The 19,499-nt window shown below is 43.0% G+C and overlaps 1 protein-coding gene across 1 annotated transcript in view; it reads right to left on the bottom strand.

Annotated features, from left to right (window-relative positions):
* Nucleotides 1–19,251, bottom strand: part of SMS (spermine synthase) — a 78,518-nt gene extending 59,267 nt beyond the window's left edge. The window contains exon 1 of the mRNA XM_073357304.2: nucleotides 18,989–19,251. Coding sequence (XP_073213405.1) covers nucleotides 18,989–19,043 — 55 coding nt within the window. The 5' untranslated portion in view covers nucleotides 19,044–19,251. The remainder of the gene's footprint in view (nucleotides 1–18,988) is intronic.
* Nucleotides 19,252–19,499: the final 248 nt, after the last annotated feature.

Raw genomic sequence — 19,499 nt, 5'->3', positions numbered from 1 at the left:
AGCACCATAAAGTGGCAGTGTAGACAAGGCCTTAGTGACTAAAGTTTTTGCTATGTTTAATTCTCACAAGCAGTGCAAACTGATTATTATAAGACAAGTATGATTCTATTCTTTCATGTGTATTGAAACAAAAATGGTTTGATGAGTTCCAGCTACAAGGCCAATATGATACAAATGAGTAGGAGCTACAGGACTGGGACCATTGCCATCAATTCAATCCAATGCACATGGACAAGATTCACCATAGTTACAGATCTCGTCTATTTGCATTCCATTATACTACAAATATTCAAGTAATAGTCTTTTTTTTCCTTTAATCCTAGTAAGGAAGATGTTCACTTTTCTCTTTGTATTCACACAGGAATGGGAGTATAAGAGAAACCCTGTCTCTCTTTAAAAACGTGACTGCAAGCCAGACAAACTGTCAGGAGATCTGGAGCAACAATGTGCCTGAATTCCCTTGATAATTTTTGTCAACTGAAATAACATTTAAAAAAAAAAAAAGTCTCTCCCTCCCCTTCCCTCCAAGATATACAAATGAGTGGACAGTTGTGAAAATTTAGACATCAGTACATGTAAAACAAAACAAAGCACGATTTTCTAGTTGCTGTACTCTGCCTGTGCTCACATTGCAAATACCTTAAGGGGTTGTCAGATGTATGAAGTAAACTGTAAGAGGTCAGTTAAAAAATCCAATGGGATGTATAAATTGGAGTCCCAATTCTCAGATTACAGAATTAAAAAACTGTTAATAATTACTAGTATTAGAGTAGCATCCAGAAGTCCCAATTAGTATCAGAGTCCCAGTGTGCTAGACACAATAGATATAGAGGACATTGCTCTAAAACATGAGTGCAAGTCTTGATAATAACTAAAAATGTGCATGTTCACAGTAGCATAGGTTTTGTGAGACACCTAATTGCTCGAAGTTCTGTGCCAACTGCACCCAATGACTTCGGCTCTGAGAGAATTGATAAAGTGACATGTATTTACTCAGTCTTTAAAAAGGACACTAAAGGACACATTTCTGTCTGGCTTCAAAGACAAAAACTTCATTTTAAACAAGAAGAACAGAGGACATGGATTAAAATGTTTCAAACCTATATGAGTCATGACTGCGTACTAAGAAACTGGTAGCCAGCCTCCCACCCCATAGCCTATAATTAAACACAGCACAAGCAGAATGTGAAGTCTGTTAGAAACCATAATCCCAGTATCCTGAGGAAATTCCATTCTGCCTATCTAAATCCCCCTTGAAGTTTCAATTGGATAGACCATTTTTTACTTCCCATTCTTAATGACTGCATAGCTGTATTAAGCATTGGTTACGTAGCACCACAGTTTTGCATGGCTCTTTACAGCTAAGAGAGATGGTCACTTCCCCAACAAGTTTAGAAGGCTAAACCAGATAACGTACGACAGAGAAGGCCAGGGTTGCAAATGAAGGTGAGGAGACTTAGGCCTGATCCACACTAGAAAGTTAGGTCGGCACAACTAGGTTGCTCAGGGGTGTGAAAAATGCGTGCCCGTGAGCGGTGTAGCGATGCTGACCTAAGCCCTATGTAGACAGCGCTAGGGAGACGGAATACCACGTCAAAGCATCTAGCGTATTACTGGTATTATTTAAAACATGTTTCAGAGTAACAGCCATGTTAGTCTGTATTCGCAAAAAGAAAAGGAGTACTTGTGGCACCTTAGAGAGACTAACCACAAAAGCTTATGCTCAAATAAATTGAGCTACCGCTCACTTCATCGGATGCATACTGTGGAAAGTGTAGAAGATCTTTTTATACGCACAAAGCATGAAAAAAATACCTCCGCCCCACCCCACTCTCCTGCTGATAATCTGTCTAAATCTTGCTCAGAGTTGGTCTATTTGGTCTAATTAACCTCTTACAAAATGTCTCAATGTTGGCATTAAGTACTAAAAAAACGTTTCCTTTTGTATGGGTATATTTATTGGCCTCTGGACTCCTGCTCATCTGAAGTCCCACCCATATTTTTATTTGCTAAGCGCCGACTGGGAGCTCAGGAGGATACAAAGAAGACATGCTCCCTGCCTTGAGAAGTTTAACCATCTAAAACCATGATCCCGCAAGGATGCTCTGAGTGGGCATTACAGTTCACCCTCTCAGAGCTCCTTGATGGATCAGGGCCAGCATAGACAGACAAATCAAATCAGACCCAAGAGTCACCAGCCCACAGGATGGTTTTTGTAACTGGCCATCACTATAAAAATCTTCATCCCAATATAAAAGTCTGCCTATCCTACAGCCAGTTAAGGATCTAGCAAAGCCAGATTTAAAATACTTTCCGGGTGGTTGAGATTTAAGCTATTTGGGAAGGGAAGGCCATTTGTTTCAAAGTTTGAAAAAAAACCAAGGTCACACTTCAGTATCTGCTTTGATTTTTAGTTGCATTAACATGCATTAGCTTCACTTGTCAGAGATGATAAATCGATCTCCAAAGCTGTTGACTCACGAAGACTAACTACATTTCCTCAGTATTAAAAGTACTTTTCCTGGCTTGCGTACAGCACAAATAATATTTCTTGCTCATTGGAATTCAATAACCCTGCTCCATCCCTTTTCTATTTTTGACTCCTCCTACTTAACAGTTGCCCTAATGCAATTAAAACACACACAAGTTGTCTCTTATTGTGTTAAGTATTTTATGGTTTTGCTTGGTTCAGCCAAGCAACTTTTAGATCCCTTCAGCACTGCTGAGGAACTGGGACCATTTTAGGAACCACTTCCAACTAATCAAAGAATGTTTTTCTATTAAGCTAGGATGAGTCCCAAAATAACCTTCCCCAGGAGGTAAAAGAGGCTTAAAACCACTAATCATGCCTCTCAGAATTTGGCATGCTGATTCCATAAAAGGCATACTTCTTGCAAGACAGCCTCTAGAGAGAGAAAGAACACTGACACAGTGACATATCACTTCTTTCATAGACAGCGCTCACATAGACTTGCACCAAAACAAAAGGGTGCAAATAAAAATAGAGATTTTCCAAAAGTTTGATATTGACAGAAATAAAGAAAGGGCTGTTTTGCCACCCAACCAACTGTAATTATAACAACTGATTGTTTTTTTCAGCATCTGTTCGCATTCGTTCTTAAAGTAAGGCCTGGGTTGGACACACCACAGCACTATGCAAAAACTACTCAGCAATGGTAAATGGAAAGCTTTTCCCAGCAAGTGCCTTAAGCCAGCAATTTCTACAGAATCTAATATTTCATTAAAAGAAAGTTTACTAGTCCTTCTGGCTAAAATGATAAACTATCCAAACGTAAGGTTTAGAGTAGCAGCCGTGTTAGTCTGTATCCACAAAAAGAACAGGAGTACTTGTGGCACCTTAGAGACCAACAAATTTATTAGAGCATAAGCTTGGGTTTGAATAGAGACTAGAGTGGCTGGGTCATTACACATATTGAATCTATTTCCCTATGTTAAGTATCCTCACACCTTCATGTCAACTGTCTAAATGGGCCATCTTGATTATCACTAAAAAAGTTTTTTTCTCCTGCTGATAACAGCTCATCTTAATTAATTAACCTCTTACAGTTTGTATGGCAACTTCCACCTTCTCTGTATATATATGTATATATCTTCTTACTATATATTCCATTCTATGCATCCGATGAAGTGGGCTGTAGCCCACGAAAGCTTATGCTCTAATAAATTGGTTTGCCTCTAAGGTGCCACAAGTACTCCTGTTCTTTTTAACCAAATGTAAGGCAAGGCAATGTGTTTTCTGGGCTCACAGATGGCTCCAGTCCCTTTTGCCATCCTTAAGTTTGCCAAGCAGCAGCGGAGTGAAATTAAATGAGACTGACCAGTTTAACTGCTGCTACTCAGAACCCTACTGACACCTTTGACACTATCAAGAATCACACAGTTTCAAGCTACTGATCCTTGGGAAAGCAACCCAGCAGCATCATAGGCAGACAGTGGATATGTCCCAGTAAAAGAGAGGCAGGGGAGGAAAGAACAGATGTGTAGAAAGAATAGTAAATATGGCAGGTGACCAGCTTGGCTTAACAGTGAAATCCTTGCTGACCTTAAACAGAAAAAAGAAGCTTACAAGAAGTGGAAGATTGGACAAATGACCAGTGAAGAGTATAAAAATATTGCCCAGGCATGCAGGAATGAAATCAGGAAGGCCAAATCACACTTGGAGTTACAGTTAGCAAGGGATGTTAAGAGTAACAAGAAGGGTTTCTACAGGTATTTTAGCAAGGGAAGGGGGAGAAAAGAATATACTAGCAGAGACCCACGATCTAACTAACAGTTCTGAGGGAAGGATTCAATAAACAGAAAACCTCCATCCATTCTTTCAGCAGCTATGAGGAAATGCAAAATGTAGAGACAGAAAGCTGCTTTCCTCCACCAGCTAGGGAAGGATTGAGTTTCAAACACCTATTATCCAGAGGCTGAGAGATGCAGCCTAAAGCACCTCCTCCTACCCAGAATCCAAGGTAGCAGGGGTTCTGGCCTTGTTCCCATGTTACTGATCCCACATATACGCCTGTTGGGCTTCCCTCATCTTTCATATCTACCTTTGGCTATCAGATTCAGGCCTTCTGCTAGTAGGCATCCAATAACATTTTCAAGCACTGGCAGTTGAGTATTCAAGTCATGCCACTGTGCTGTCAATCTCTGTGTCCTGGAAAATAAAATACTGCAAGATATTAACTACTTAATTCCTTTTCCAAGATACAGTGTACCTGAGGGCAAGACCAAGGACTTTACTGTACTATTACATAATTCATCCTGGCTTTAAGTAATTAACAGCAGTGATGAAAGCAAGGTTTCCTGCTTGCTGATTTTAATAACAATTTAAGGCACTTCAATTTTAAACCTCATTCTGCAACCGTGTTTTGTTTAGGGAAATAAGTACTGGTTCATTCTCATTGGCTGATATAATAATTAGAACACATTGATATGCAACAAAGTACGAAAATTTGGTACTTTTTTTTTGTTAAGAGGATGCACTATCTATACACATTTATTTTAGTAGTTATATAGTTTAAGTATACATTTATTCAGATTTTTTTTTTATTACTGTTGGAATATGCAGGTGACCCAAGAACCTCTTAAAGCCAGCTGAAATGGGTGTAGAGAGGGGTTACACAAATCTCAAATCTGGTGTGCACGTCCTAGTTCACCAAAGCATGTCACGTGAGGTTTCAAACGAAACCCAGTATCACACTGGTCATTAATGTCATTGTGAAATGTATGTATGTGTACTACACGAGGAATTATGTATCTATACCAGAAAATTATGTTCTTAAGCATGTAAGGTAAAAAGTAGATCATCAAAAGGTGACATGCCTCAGACCAGTTCTTCCAGACAGGAGGTAAGAAATGTGCATCTCTCTGTCAGGATATAAATTAAGCTTTGTTAGCTAACACAATGGTTGCCAATTTACACACACAGTCAAATGTTAACAAAGAGATGTGAAATCAAAAGGAAAGCAGCATGCAGGAAAAAAAAGCCATGGAGCATTATCCCCTCTCGGAGTAAAGACAATGAAGGGAGGGGGGGGATAACCTGGTATCCTGCACTTATGAAACAAACAGTCAGCATGTTTGCATTCATGAAAGTAGGGGTCTCAGCCAATCTTGGTTAAAAATGCTGCAGAAGACTGTGTGAGAGAAGCTTCTTTTGACAGGAGGTTAACCTTTTAGTTGAGTTTACTTTCTAGAAAGCATTTAATGATTTTGTTTAAGATTAAGGCATTTCTTTCCACTATTCTTACTCACTATTACTTGAATCTTTGATAATAAATTTATTCTTGTTTTCACTATATGTATATATCTAACTGTGATGTTAAGCAAAATGCCGATCCTGAGCTGAAACTAACAATGTGGCATGTACCATTCCATTGTGAATAGCAGATCTGGTAACTGTGTAGAGTGTCTAGTGGATATGGGACTGGACACTGCACAGATCACTCCAAGAACTTAGGCGTTGGTGTGTGCCTATCACTACCTGTACAGAGAGAACGAGGACTGCAGAAGCTGGGAAGGTGGTTCTTGTGCTGCCAGAGGCTGCTGATCCACAGCAGGCACACACAAGACCCTTTCACACCAAGGACGGGTAGCAGTGAGGTGCCTCACAATCTTGGGAAATGTCACAACGCATCATACAACATCTTTTATTTACTACATGATATTTTTTTTTTACTTGATAATTGTGTCAAGTTGCATTTGAATGGAAATTTGGAATTTAATTAAATACACAAAGTTAAATAAAACTACCTTAAGTGTGCTGGATACGTTAAGAAAAGTATCAAATGTGTTTTGCATTTAGAACGGATTTTATGAAACGAACTATTTCGGTAGTTAGAGAATTGAACTGATTGTTTCTGGTCACCATATCTTAGATTTTCAAAGATATTCTAAAATATATAAATAGGTACCTACTAGGATTATCAAAAGTGCCTATGTGCAGCTTTAGGCACCTAAATATCTTTGAAAAGTTAGCCCCCCCGTTTCCCTCACATTTTTCCAATTACTTGCTCTCCTCCTCCACCACCTGTTTTTTATTAATAGACTGATTAGGAGTTGGAAGAAGCAGGAAAGCTTATTTTTTTCTATCAACTTCTCAACTTTGAATGAACTAGCCCAAAATTAAGAAAATATTCTCTGCACCTGCTAGCTAATCTTAAACCAAAAGTAAGGCAAAAGATTTTCTGCCCAACAGAAATTGAAAGTACTTTTCCCCTCCTTAACATCAAATGCATATTTAATTGATTAAAAGATTATACTAAATGTAGGCATTAATGTAAGTTGTCATAATTTCAAGTTTAATTTGACAGGTTTATTTTTAAAAAAGAAAAATGTATTTAAATACAAAATCTGTTAACTGATTTGTATCCACTCTGCTTAAAGCAGTAGTCACTTTTCAGAATGTACCATGTAAAAAGGCACCTCATTCAGCACATCTACCACGTGTCTATTCAGGGTTACACTTGATTTAAAATAAAATAAGTTTGTACTGATTTCTAGTATTCTTTATACTGCAATGCCAACACAGCAAAAAAGGGGAACTGGATTCTAATTCTTTTTGAACTTTGAACAGAATGAATGTTCATTCCATTTGCCACCCAGCTACATTGGTACAACCCTATTGTACACAAGGGGGTTACACAGGTGTAAATAAGCAGCATAGCATGGCTGCTGGTTTTAGCACCAGCATCTCTTTCACACTGAGGCAGAGGGGTTACGCTGCAACCTACAGCTTTAGATGTCTCGAGAAAACATCACAGCGTAGTCGCTTCAGGAGTTGCACGCCTATATCAGTGACCTGAGGTTCACACGCCAAACACTTGCTAAGCAGACCATAACAGATTCAAAAGTGAGGGAGCAAAGTACAAGGTTAGAGTCCGTATTTGTTCCTGTTTATTTAGGGTAAAGGAAATAAAAACAAAAGAAAGTATACAGAAGAATAAAAGCAGCAGAAGAGTCAGGCTGAGCAAAGAAATCTGTGATAAAAACTCACCAAGAAGCCATCAGAAAAGCTGTGTGCACAGCAAGGTCTGTCAGCTGCTGACCAGAAGAAATTGGAGCTGGTGGCCATGCTGCACTCATGTGCTATGAGGCAGGATGGGGCACCTACTCCAAACTAGCAGCCAAAAGAAGTCCCTTTTTCTCCTACAGCACATGCAAGAGACCAAGCAGACCATTGCCCATATGATCTAGCAGCAGCGGTGATAGTGAGAGGCCCAAAGGTATGAAGTCTGGAGTGGGAAAGGATGCTCGTTAAGTAGAAACACATGGAGTTGGAGGCCAGGTGTCGGTGAGGAGGCAGAGCTGGAGCACCAAGCTTGCTGATCGGGACAAACGCAAGCAGCATGAACCTGAGAAGAGAATCAAGTACTGCCCATGGGACGCAAAAGGAAGAACATAAGGCTGTGTGCCCAATTACAGGCTAGCAGGCAAACAGATAGGGGTGTGATGCCTGTAGCCTGAATCATTATGGACACCAAAAATGGTCTGTGATTTTGACTGTGGGAATGTGGGAAACTGGTTTCCTTGATGTGTCATTTTCTGTAATAATGTAAAGGCTCAGGTATTTGCTTGCCATAATCAGACTCAGTGTCAAGGGGGGAAATCAAGTCAGTGCTGATTGTGTCTGTGGCACAGTTAAGAGGTGTTGTTGGCACAGAATCTGCTGGGAGCGGTGGGACACGGATAAAGCCAGGAAATGCTATTGGCCAGTATTCTGCTGAGAGCAGGAAGACTGCTGGGAGAGGCAAGACTCTGATATAACTAGGAGATGCTGTAGGCCAGAGCTCCACTGAGAGCAGGGACACTGAAGCACAGAGAGAAAGTGCTGTAGCCCAAGATCTGCTAGGAGCAGTAAGTCACGAGTACAACTAGGAAACAGCTGGAAGGCAGAACTCTACTGGGAGCGGGGAAGACTCTGGGTGGTAAAGGGTCTGGTTTCATGCCTTCAGGGGTGACAGAACCCTTTGCTGTTCAGGGTGACCAAGATGTTGTGTGAGATTAAATGAAAGCCAGTGACATATTGGTCATTAATATCATTGTGAAATCACTCTATGGGGAATTATGGATACTTACTGATATTATGCTTAAAAGAGAGAGAGGTTTTATTCCAGACTGGAAGGAGGATAGTTGCCTCTAATGCAAATTAAGCATTGTGGAACACCACTAAAGGAAGTTCCATTTGCATATGAAGTCAACAGAAAAAACAGGACGACAGAGGGATGTGAAAACCAACAGGAGGGAATCTGAACCCCAGGGCGTCATCCTGATTCTGGAAACTAAGACAATAAACTTGGGAAATATAAGGAGAAAGACATCTCATTATCCATTTCACTGCTGAACACCCTTCCTGGAGGGAGGTGACTCAAAAAAAAAAAAAAAAAAAAGTCTGGATCCTGATTTAATTGAAAAAAGTCAGCAAGCTTTTCAGAACGATTCTGAGGGTGAGAAACTGTTTGAGACAAATGATTATAGCCTGCTAAAGTTGTTTACTCTCTTAGGAGCATATTATACTTTTGTTTTATTTGTAACCAATTCCGTTTCCACTATCCTTACTCAGTATCACTCGAAGCTGTGCTCTCGTTAATAAGCTTATTCTTGGTTTTATTATAAACTCATCTCAGTAATATTAAATAAAACGTGAGGCCTCAACTGAACCAAAACAGGCTGGTGTGTACAATGTCTCTTTGGAGACTGCAAACTTGGCAATTTCTGTGAGTGTACAGTGACAGGGGACCACTCTTCACAGTGGGCTTGGAAGCTGGCATGCACCTAAAGTTAACCTGGCAAAGCGAAGGAGTAGAGGAGGTTGTTTGAGTGGCTAACAAACTGGTGTGACAGGGAGCTGACACCCAGTTTAGCACCAGCAAGTCTCTCTCACCGTAGCAGGGAAATAACAAGGTGACCCCAGTCCTGGGTACACCAAGAAAGCATCAGAGCTTCACTCTAAGAACTCAGGATGAGTTTGCAGAGCTCGTAGGGTACTTCTACACTGCAAAAAAAAAAAAAAAATCACAGCAGCAAGTCTCAGAGCCCCAGTCAACTGATTTGGAATAGCGTTATAGGACAAGAATGTCTACACTGCTACTTTTAGCTCCATAGTGCAAGCCGAAAGCAGTTGATCCAATCTCCGAGGCAGGCTGCTTGAGGGCGAGAGAGGACTTGCAGTATAAACATACTCCTAGTTAGAAAACAAAAACAAGTCAAGACAAAAACAGAGTGCCTGTAATCTGAAATCAAGTTTCACACATACTTTCAGCAACTCCTTGGAAGGGCAATCCTGGAGGAGAGTATGGAAACAGCAGACTAAAACACTGGCTCCCAAGGCTCTAGGAGAATTCACGCCAGCTCTACTACACCACAGGAAGTTATCCCTGCAATGAGTGAAACTGAATAAAACTCAAAAAGAAAAGGAGTACTTGTGGCACCTTAGAGACTAACCAATTTATTTGAGCATAAGCTTTCGTGAGCTACAGCTCACTTCATCGGATGCATACCGTGGAAACTGCAGCAGACTTTATACAGTTTCCACAGTATGCATCCGATGAAGTGAGCTGTAGCTCACGAAAGCTTATGCTCAAATAAATTGGTTAGTCTCTAAGGTGCCACAAGTACTCCTTTTCTTTTTGCGAATACAGACTAACACGGCTGTTACTCTGAAACCATGAATAAAACTCAGTTTCTCTCTAGCTGCATCTACACCAGAGAATTGCACTACTGTAGTTTACACTGGGATGACTGAACCTAGGCAAGCTGCAACAGTGCACCCTTCCCATCCCCCACCCACCAGCTGACTTTTTGTAAGCAAGCAGTACTTATGCATCAATAGGCAGGCAGCACTCCATGCAAGTGACTGTACATTGTAACATAGATTCATAGATTCATAGAAGGTTAGGGTTGGAAGGGACCTCAGGAGGTCATCTAGTCCAACCCCCTGCTTGAAGCAGGACCAATCCCCAATTTTTGCTCAACATCTTCTCCACAGTCCTAAGACAGACTGCAGATGCCATGGAAAAATATCTGCAGTTCCAAAGACACTTCAGCTGTATCTACGCTAGGCTGTTTTGGCAACCATCTTCCAGTGATTCAGCTCTGCCACTCCTAGCAGCAGCATACTTAGACCTTGGCCCACTGTGTCTCATCCAAAATGCCTCAGAGCAGGAATACGCAACGTGGTGGTTAAAATGCCAGTGACCAGCTGTCTACACTCGCAGTTCCACAAGTGGTGCTCTGCAGATGTAGTCTTGGGGTGGGGAAGAGGAGAGACTAACAAACCCTGGTGGGGGGAATAAACACAAATCATCCTGAGTTTTAAGACTGGAGATTATATTTTAATTTCTTTCAATTACTGTTCTAATTAGTGATAGTACTTTAAGGAAATAACCAGTCTCAGAACCTTTCAGATCAAGTTTCTTCCTCAAAGAAGTTCTGCTTGTCTGCCACCAGATACATTCGAATCATTAGCTTGACTTGCTGTAGCTCACGAAAGCTCATGCTCTAATAAATTGGTTAGTCTCTAAGGTGCCACAAGAACTCCTTTTCTTTTTGCGAATACAGACTAACACGGCTGTTACTCTGAAACTAATATATTGTTACCATACTAGCTAAAATAGGCTCTTTACATACAAACACAAGAGATTATTATTGTCAAATATTTTGACAGTAGACAGAACTATTGGGCAAATTTGGTTTTTATTTAAATTAGTTTTAGACTAATAGTGTCTCTTCTAAAAAAGTATCCCACAGAGCGTGGTTTGTAAAAGAAAAAAAAAATTTTTCCTACAATTTGAGTGAAGCTGAAGTATACCATTTAAAAAAGGGACTTCAACTTACATAGCATCCCATTACAGCTAACCATTATTGTTTGTACAACAGCTTCATAATGCCAGCAATGCTCTGGGAACAGTGGCTAACTGATGTTGCAGAACCAACAGAATAGCAAGTATTGCTTATGGGGTTCCAATCATAACCGCGCGTATTTTAAAATAAATTTCTCCTTTTCTGCTTAGTGGGCTTATTAATGCTAAACAACACTTTAAAACTGAAGTATGAATGTTTTTAACATTTCTCCCCCACCCCAAAAGTCATGTGCACATACACACACATTATTATAGGGTTCCCAGTTCTTACTTGGCTGCCTTTTTAACTACAGAGAGAACTTTCTATAGACTTTGCAAACAGTTAAGGAAAAGACAGGGCACATTTTTGGTTAACCCAGTGAGTGACATCATCCTTCACACATCTAGCCTTATAATGGGCATTTCCCCATTTAGGACAATATGGATGGTGTTTGTGTTTGGTCCAATTGACATCTTGCTGTGGGAAGAAGTGAGATATTTAATGAACTCCTACTGCAAGAGACCAAACAGCAGATGGTAAGGAAAGCCTACAAACTGAACATTTCAAGTCCACTTAGCATTTCAAGTTCTCCAGTACCAACATTTGCATATTGATGTACACATGCCTGGGACGTTACTTACAAATTCCAATGCATGAGGAAGAGAATACATCTTACTTCCTTTAAGTGCCTGAAATTCACTGACTGACCAAAGACCAAAAAAAAAAAAAAATTATATATATTCTCTCAGTATGCTTGTAAATTAATTAGTATAAATTTATAAAATAATTGTGTGCATGGTAAACTGCACATGGTTGCCCCAAGAAACATTTTCCTGGTAGTGTGCTTGAATGACGCTCCACCCCACTCCACAAGTTTAACAAATTTAATAGAAGATATTTGCTTCTTCTTGACTGCCACTTGTAACTAGAGCTGATAAAAAAGAATGAATGTTTCATGCAGGTTTTCCTCAAGAACGTGTTTAAAATGGCAAACTGCGGCCACTGGGAGCTGTGAGCAGCCGTACCTGCGGACGCTCAGATAAACAAAGCGTCTTGCGGCCCACCAGGGGCTTACCCTGAACAAGCCGCAAACTAAGTTTGGGAACCCCTGCTTTAGAGGCAAGAAATCTCATATTTCTAGAATATCAAATACAATTATCTAACAGGAGGAATCATTAAAGGGATATCAACTTAAAAATCCACACAACACATCTAATTAAAAAACACTACCATTATTACAATAACCAAAAGAGTAGAGGGCAAAGTTCCTTTTGTTTACTGTGACAATTTGACTATGTTGGGTTAGTTTCACTCTTCCTCCCGCACAGACACTTACTCCTGTTTCTGTGGGTCTTTCACCCAGCAAGAAGGAAAATAAAAAACCCTTAAAAGAACAGGAAGAGGAAATTATAAAACCTCAAAGGGAATGAAGAGGCTAATACAGTACCTCTTCCCCTCCCCCCAAAAAAATTTTAATTTAAAATAACTAATGCAGTGTGGCAGAGAACAAGTCCATAAAGAACATCCAAGAAACACAGATTTGTGTACACAAAAGAATCCAAGATCCGCAGAATAGAGAGACAAGAAGAAAATGAAAATACTTCACCTGGCCCTCAACCTAACAAGCTTCAAAGAACACCATATTTAACTTCACAAGTCTTGTATTAGTTAACCGGGTCTACAACCAGGTTCTCTACCAAACTCTAAAGCACGCTATGGCTCTTGCCATTCCTTTACCAAGGGATGTGGTATGTTTTCTGTCACTTGGGAGCCTGGATATTTTTCTGATCCAGGACTTACTAGACTTATATTATACAGGAAGAAAAGGAGTACTTGTGGCACCTTAGAGACTAACCAATTTATTTGAGCATAAGCTTTCGTGAGCTACAGCTCACTTCATCGGACGCATACTGTGGAAAGTGTAGAAGATCTTTTTATATACACACAAAGCATGAAAAAATACCTCCTCCCACCCCACTCTCCTGCTGGTGGTAATAGCTTATCTAGAGTGATCACTCTCTTTACAATGTGTATGATAATCAAGTTGGGCCATTTCCAGCACAAATCCAGGGTTTAACAAGAACATCTGAGGAGCGGGGGGTAGGAAAAAACAAGGGGAAATAGGTTACCTTGCATAATGACTTAGCCACTCCCAGTCTCTATTCAAGCCTAAGTTAATTGAGTATGTATCAGATGAAGTGAGCTGTAGCTCACGAAAGCTTTATGCTCAAATAAATTGGTCAGTCTCTAAGGTGCCACAAGTCCTCCTTTTCTTTTTGCGAATACAGACTAACACGGCTGTTACTCTGAAACCTGTCATTATACAGGAAGTCAGCCTAGATAACCACAAAGTCTTGAATTCCTTGTTTCTCCTGGATGAGGCTCTGGAGGACTAGTTAATTGTTATGTCATGATCCCACAACCTGCTGGGAGAAGGATGGAGACTTTGCATGTTCTTGTTGACAGGGTTTGACAAGTATTTCAACTGAACGATCCATCCCTCCCCTCCCACTCAAGAGTTTTAAACACAAAATCATATCTCCCCCACCCCCCCCCATTTCAAATTAAGGCTGGGAAAGATGGAGATCAGGTTTGTCCTGCAATGCCGTAAGGTACAGGAGAAGTTAGACTGAGGAAGCACTGGTCTGCCAAATAAATGCAAGTGTTCATTCAACAGAGAGTTTGTGAACTGCTGGTCCAACAGGTAGCTAGTACTTTATATTGTTTAAATCTCTGTGACCCCAATCCTATGATGATCTATACATGTGCTTAATCACAGTGCATAAAGTTATGCATATGCTTACATGATCACATTTTCATAGATGCCTTAGGGAGTTAGGTTCCCAATTATTAAGGGTGGGATTCATGAGGGGGGGAATTTAGGTGCCTACAGGATTAAGCAGTAGCTGATATTTTGTAAATGCCACCTTTTACATACCAACATTTAGATACCATTCGCATTCATAAAAATCCTTTTAGCTATTGCTTAATTCTGTAGGCACCCAGGCACTTTAGGCACCAAATTTCCAGTTAAGAGTCCCAGAAGCACTTGCGTTTCAGCAGCTAGGCACATGCACAGCCGCCCAAGTCCTGAGATCACCAAGCAGAGAGGGCTGACCCTGTTCAAGCACCTAACTCTACAAGAGGATTCACAACTGTGAACCCTGAAGACAGGGAGACATCTCCCTCTGGCCTGGAGTTAATTGCCTAACTCACTTTGAGGGGAGGAGCTTACACAATAATACCCGTCTCCCAGCCAATAGGAAATGTTGAGTTTAGGTGCTCCCCACTGAGCATGTTGGCTTTTGTTAATCCCTTTCTTAGATCCTCTCTCCCCATACATTGCATAGTGAGCCTGGGTGCCTAACTCAGGATTAAGAATTCCAGTAGGTGCTGCAATGCCTAAATCCCCCTTAGGCTGCTATAAAAAAGCCCAGTCTAGCTTTATCTAGAGGAAAGGAGCCTAAGTATACTTTTTAATCATCTGCTTTATATTGTCTAGTAGATTTCAGCTATTGCAAGTACTAGATATAATTAGGTATCACAGGGTTACTGAAGTCTTCTTACTTTATATAAACTGTCCATTCACAGAGAGGCATGATTTTAAAGACTGACTATATTACCACACATTAACATTTCCTAAACCACGTCATTCAATAGCCTAAAATTATATATTTGGGAGTAGGAGACACTTGAAAAGTTATATACTAAAAACAAGACTCTCTAGTTGCTGTCCGATGGCAGAGAAATCTAAGGCATAAAGATAACGTACATTACTCTAAAACAAAAACAGTTCAAAGATACATCAACAGTTTGTTAGTAGTTTCAGGACATCCCAGAGCACTTTACCATCACACTGTAACACTGCTAGGTGCAGCTGTTATTTTTCTGTTCAAAAATTGTATTGCCCATAAGTAAAAGTACATTTCATCATTCACTTATTTATTGGACAACACTTCCCTGTTTAGCCAACTTCCCCTTTTGCTGTTAACGTGAGTACTTCACACACACTAACTGGAAAGAGGAAAGTGTTGTAAAAACAATAGGAAAGTATGATTTTAAAGACACAGTAAGGCAGATGTAATACCTGAAAACACTGCCTCCATTAACTAAAGGAGGGAGGGAGAAATAGGAAAGTACAAAAACTTTTACAATTATTTTCCCTTCTGTGATATCTTTTTGGTTTTTGCTGGTTCACTACAAAAAATGTATCATTCTGCACTGTCAAAAATGCTATGGATTGCAATAAAGCTTCTAGAATCTATGGTATCTTCACTGAAACAGAATTCCCAAAAAGGATTTGTTTAACAGTGGGGGGGAATGCCTGTCCCCAACCAAAACAGCCTGGAAAAAGTACTGCTGGGGACATTCTGCAGCCAAAAAAATAAGAACTCCATGCACAATATTTTAAAATTCTGCAAATCGTATTTGTCATATAAATGTAGAGGCTCCAGCATGGCATTGGGGAGCACAGGACACTGGCTGCACAGAGGTGGGAGATCACTGTGCAGCTTCTTTCCCCCCCCCCCCCATAGGGCACAGACTCTGCAGTGAGGCTTGCACCCAATCCACACACAGCTCAAGGACCAGGCCTGCCCCAGAAACACCCCAGGGCCCTGCCCCTCCATGCCAGGTGCTCCAGGTGTGGGAAGGCAGGATCTAAGCGTGGAGAGGCTAAGTGTGGGGGGATCCAGGTGTGCATTGAGGGCAATCTGGGTGCTGATGGCTCAGGGATCCGGGTGTGGGGGGGACCTGAATGCACAGGGGCTTGTTGGGGGGGAGGGGGAGGGTTCTGGGGGCAACCATAAGGGGACTCTGCAGGGGGGTCCAGCTGAATGTTGTTGGGGGTCTGTGTGGGGGGGGTATAGAGCTCAGCAGGGGGATCGGGATGTGGGGGGAGTGGGGCTCATTGCAGTGGGGATCCAGGTGCAACTAGCTGGGGCTTGGTGAAGTGGGAATCTGGGTGTGAGTGGCTTCCAAGTCAGGGGTGAGGCTCAGCAGGAGGATCTGGGTATGAGGGGATCTGGATGCACGGGGGTTGGGTGGATGAGGGAGCAGCTCCCTGTACACAAATCCCTGAGCCAGGAGGTGCGATGGATGCAGAAAGCGGGGAGCAGGGGTAAGTGTGCAGAGCTTCCTGCAGCTGGGGGAGAAATCTGGGGGTGGGTCTTACCCAGCCCTGGATGCCGTGCAGGGGAAGACGAAGTCCAGTCCTCCCCAGCCCAGCCGGGATTATCAACTGAACCCAGCGCAACATAGGAGCAACCAGCCAGGTATTCCCCAGTCCCCCACCCCACCCCTACTTCTCTGACAGCTGCCCAAAACATACTTCTGGGGAGGGTCGCATGACCGCTCTTGTGGCTTCCCTTTGCTTCCCTGTCAGAAAGTCATTTTTCTGCACGGAAGCAAAGAAAACTGCAGGGGATATAAATTATGCGCCTGCACAGTGGCGCAGAATTCCCCCAGGAGTAAAAAAGGACGCATTCAAAAACAACTAAAAAAAAATTTATTTTAAATAAATATTGTCAGAGTAATTAATAAATAGCAAGATAATCCAGTGTTTACTTGCCTCTTTACAAAGCTATCTACAGACTTTGACTGGCACTCAAAGTTCACTACAGCACTCTCCAAAAGTGAAACGTATCACCCACCTAACTTACCAAATAAAGTGAATACTTTTATTGAATTTTGGCTCAAACCCGCCTCCCCATCCCTCAACTGACCAGTCCATGACTGAAGTCAGTAGTTAAAATCTGATCCCCAGCCCACTTTTATCACTAATTACTGCAAGGAATTCTGCACACCACCATCTGACAAGAAATTCAGGAATAGCTTATAAAATCATAATAATCATGTTGGATATGTGTCCCTCTACTTTGTGTTGACCCAGAAAAAAAATCAGCAGGTTATTGCCTGTTACCCCATTTTAAATAAGAGAAAAATGCTACTTTTAGCATTTCACTGACAAGTCATAATAGACTACATAATGAAATGCCACAGGTCAGATTTTCAGGACCTCCCATTTTACAGTAATGTCTCCTCCCCAAAGCAACCTCAGAAAGCCTAATATGGCTAGGAAGTTTTTTAAGAAAAAATCTAGTTTTTAGTAAGAACAGATTTAAAAAATTAAGATGATGTTTTAAAAACGTGAACGGTACAGAGTTTAAGTGTAGAAGTTTCTGGTTATCAGGGAATAAAGTACAGATTATCAAGGGGTGCAAAATTCGGTTTAAGATCGGATGGCGTAAGGAATACATAATCTGCAATATCCCAATTAGGGGTAAAAGATTAACGGGTCAAAGTACAGGCACTGCGCTATGAGAGTATGTTGTTCACATAATGGCTATGTTCAGGTGTGGAGTATAATGAGTCGATACGATGATGAGAATGGATTGACCCTCATTTGGTGAGATTTAATGTTCAGTGAGTTTATGGTTCTAGTTCATATGGTTCAACGGACAAGTACATGCATAAATCAACCCCAAAGACTGAAGTCATCATGCTAAAGCACAGCATGTAAGCCACGAATGCACACCCCCACCAACTCCCTTCCCATAGCACCATAACAAAGGGATAAACAACTAAAAACAAAACCTGAGTCTTTTCTAGCTTTGCTACCCCTGTCATTTGCAAGAGGCCCACAATGCACATTTCCAAACCAGGCCTCCGAATCTGGGCACTTCCTTGTTTCGTTTCTCCATATCATATTGTTGTACTTCCCTCCAGCCCTCCCAAACAAAAATACCTCATTTTGCCTGGCTTTATTTCCACACTAGGCCAAGCATTACCTTGGCCGGATCCCATTTCCCACCAGGATAATGGCAGAAAAATAAAAATAACCTCGCCAAGAGAAAGTCACCCAACCAAGGGACAGAAAAAGGTCACGCACGCGGCAAAGAAATGCTTAATAGCAGCGACATCCTTCCCCCAGACACACACACACTTCCCAGTGACAATCCACTAATTTGCATTAACACTCTAGGCTGCCGAAGAAGAGCTGCACGAGGTGCGTTGCTAGGCTGGCCGCCGATGCCGAGCGGACTTTGTATTTTTTTCCCTCGGGATCGCGGAGATGAATTGTGCAGAGCGCGACAGGAAAGGGGTTGCATGGCGCCTCACGAGGGGACTGCGCGCCCGGAGTGGCGGACGCCTCTGCATGCCCGGGGAGAGGCGGGGAAGCTCCGCACGTACGGGGAGGCAGGGGGAACCTGCGTGCCTGAAGGGAGAGGGCAGTTGCACACATAAAGGACGAGGAGAGCTGCATGCCTGGGGCCCTAAAACATGGGGGAGGGGGCCCACAGGAGACTTGCAGGCGGGGGGGGGGGGTCAGGGAGCAACCTACACGCCGGGAGAGCAGCCGGATGCCTGCGGGGAGCGGGGGGGAAATCAGCTGCGTGCCTGGAAGGAGAAGGGGGTGCAGGGTGGGGGAGCTCTGGGAGGAAGGAGCGCGAGGATTTGGGGAGGGAAGCGCTCGCATGCGGCCGCTGGCGGCTGGGCAGAGCGTGGCGGCGGCTGGAGCCGCAGGAGGGCCTGCGGCAAGGAGCGGGCCGGGGCCGGCTCCCCCTCGCCCGCTGTCTGACTGGGCAGAGGCGGGGCGGTGCAAGGGGGACGCGGGGGGACGGGGGGCGCTGACCTGGGGCGCTGAGCAGGAAGTCCAGGGTGCTGTGTCGCGCTGCTGCTGCTGCCATGGCGAGGCAGAGCCCTGTGCCATGCCTGGTGGCGGCGGCCGCTGCTGCGCTGCGAGTGCCACTGCCAGAGCCTGCCTCTGGGGGTGTGTGCGCGCGTGTCTGTCTGTCTGTCTGTCTGCCTGCCTGCGCGGGGCTGCGGCGCTGCCGCCTGTGCGCCGGGCTGTGGGAGCGCAGGGGGCGGGACCCGCCAGCGCCGCCCAGCCCAGGCTGCGGGGAGCGCAACCGCGGCGGCCTGCGGGGGCGAGGCTGTGCGGCAGGCGGGCTGCAGAGGCCAAACCTGGGGGGGGGGTCCCGCCTTCCCCCTTCCCTGCCGCCCGCGGGTCAGGGAGGCACGGGGGCAGTAATTACACAGCAAACCAACCCTGGGGCCTGCCCGCCCAGCCAGTATCCCTTCTCCCTCTTCCAGGCCCCTGGAGAGCCCACACTGTGCCAGCAGCGGGAGAGGGGAAGAGTGAG

This window comes from Lepidochelys kempii, chromosome 1 (genome assembly GCF_965140285.1).
Source record: "Lepidochelys kempii isolate rLepKem1 chromosome 1, rLepKem1.hap1, whole genome shotgun sequence".
Taxonomy (NCBI): Eukaryota; Metazoa; Chordata; order Testudines; family Cheloniidae; genus Lepidochelys; species Lepidochelys kempii.
Note: the sequence above shows the minus strand (reverse complement) of the source record. Positions and strands in the feature narration are given on the sequence as shown.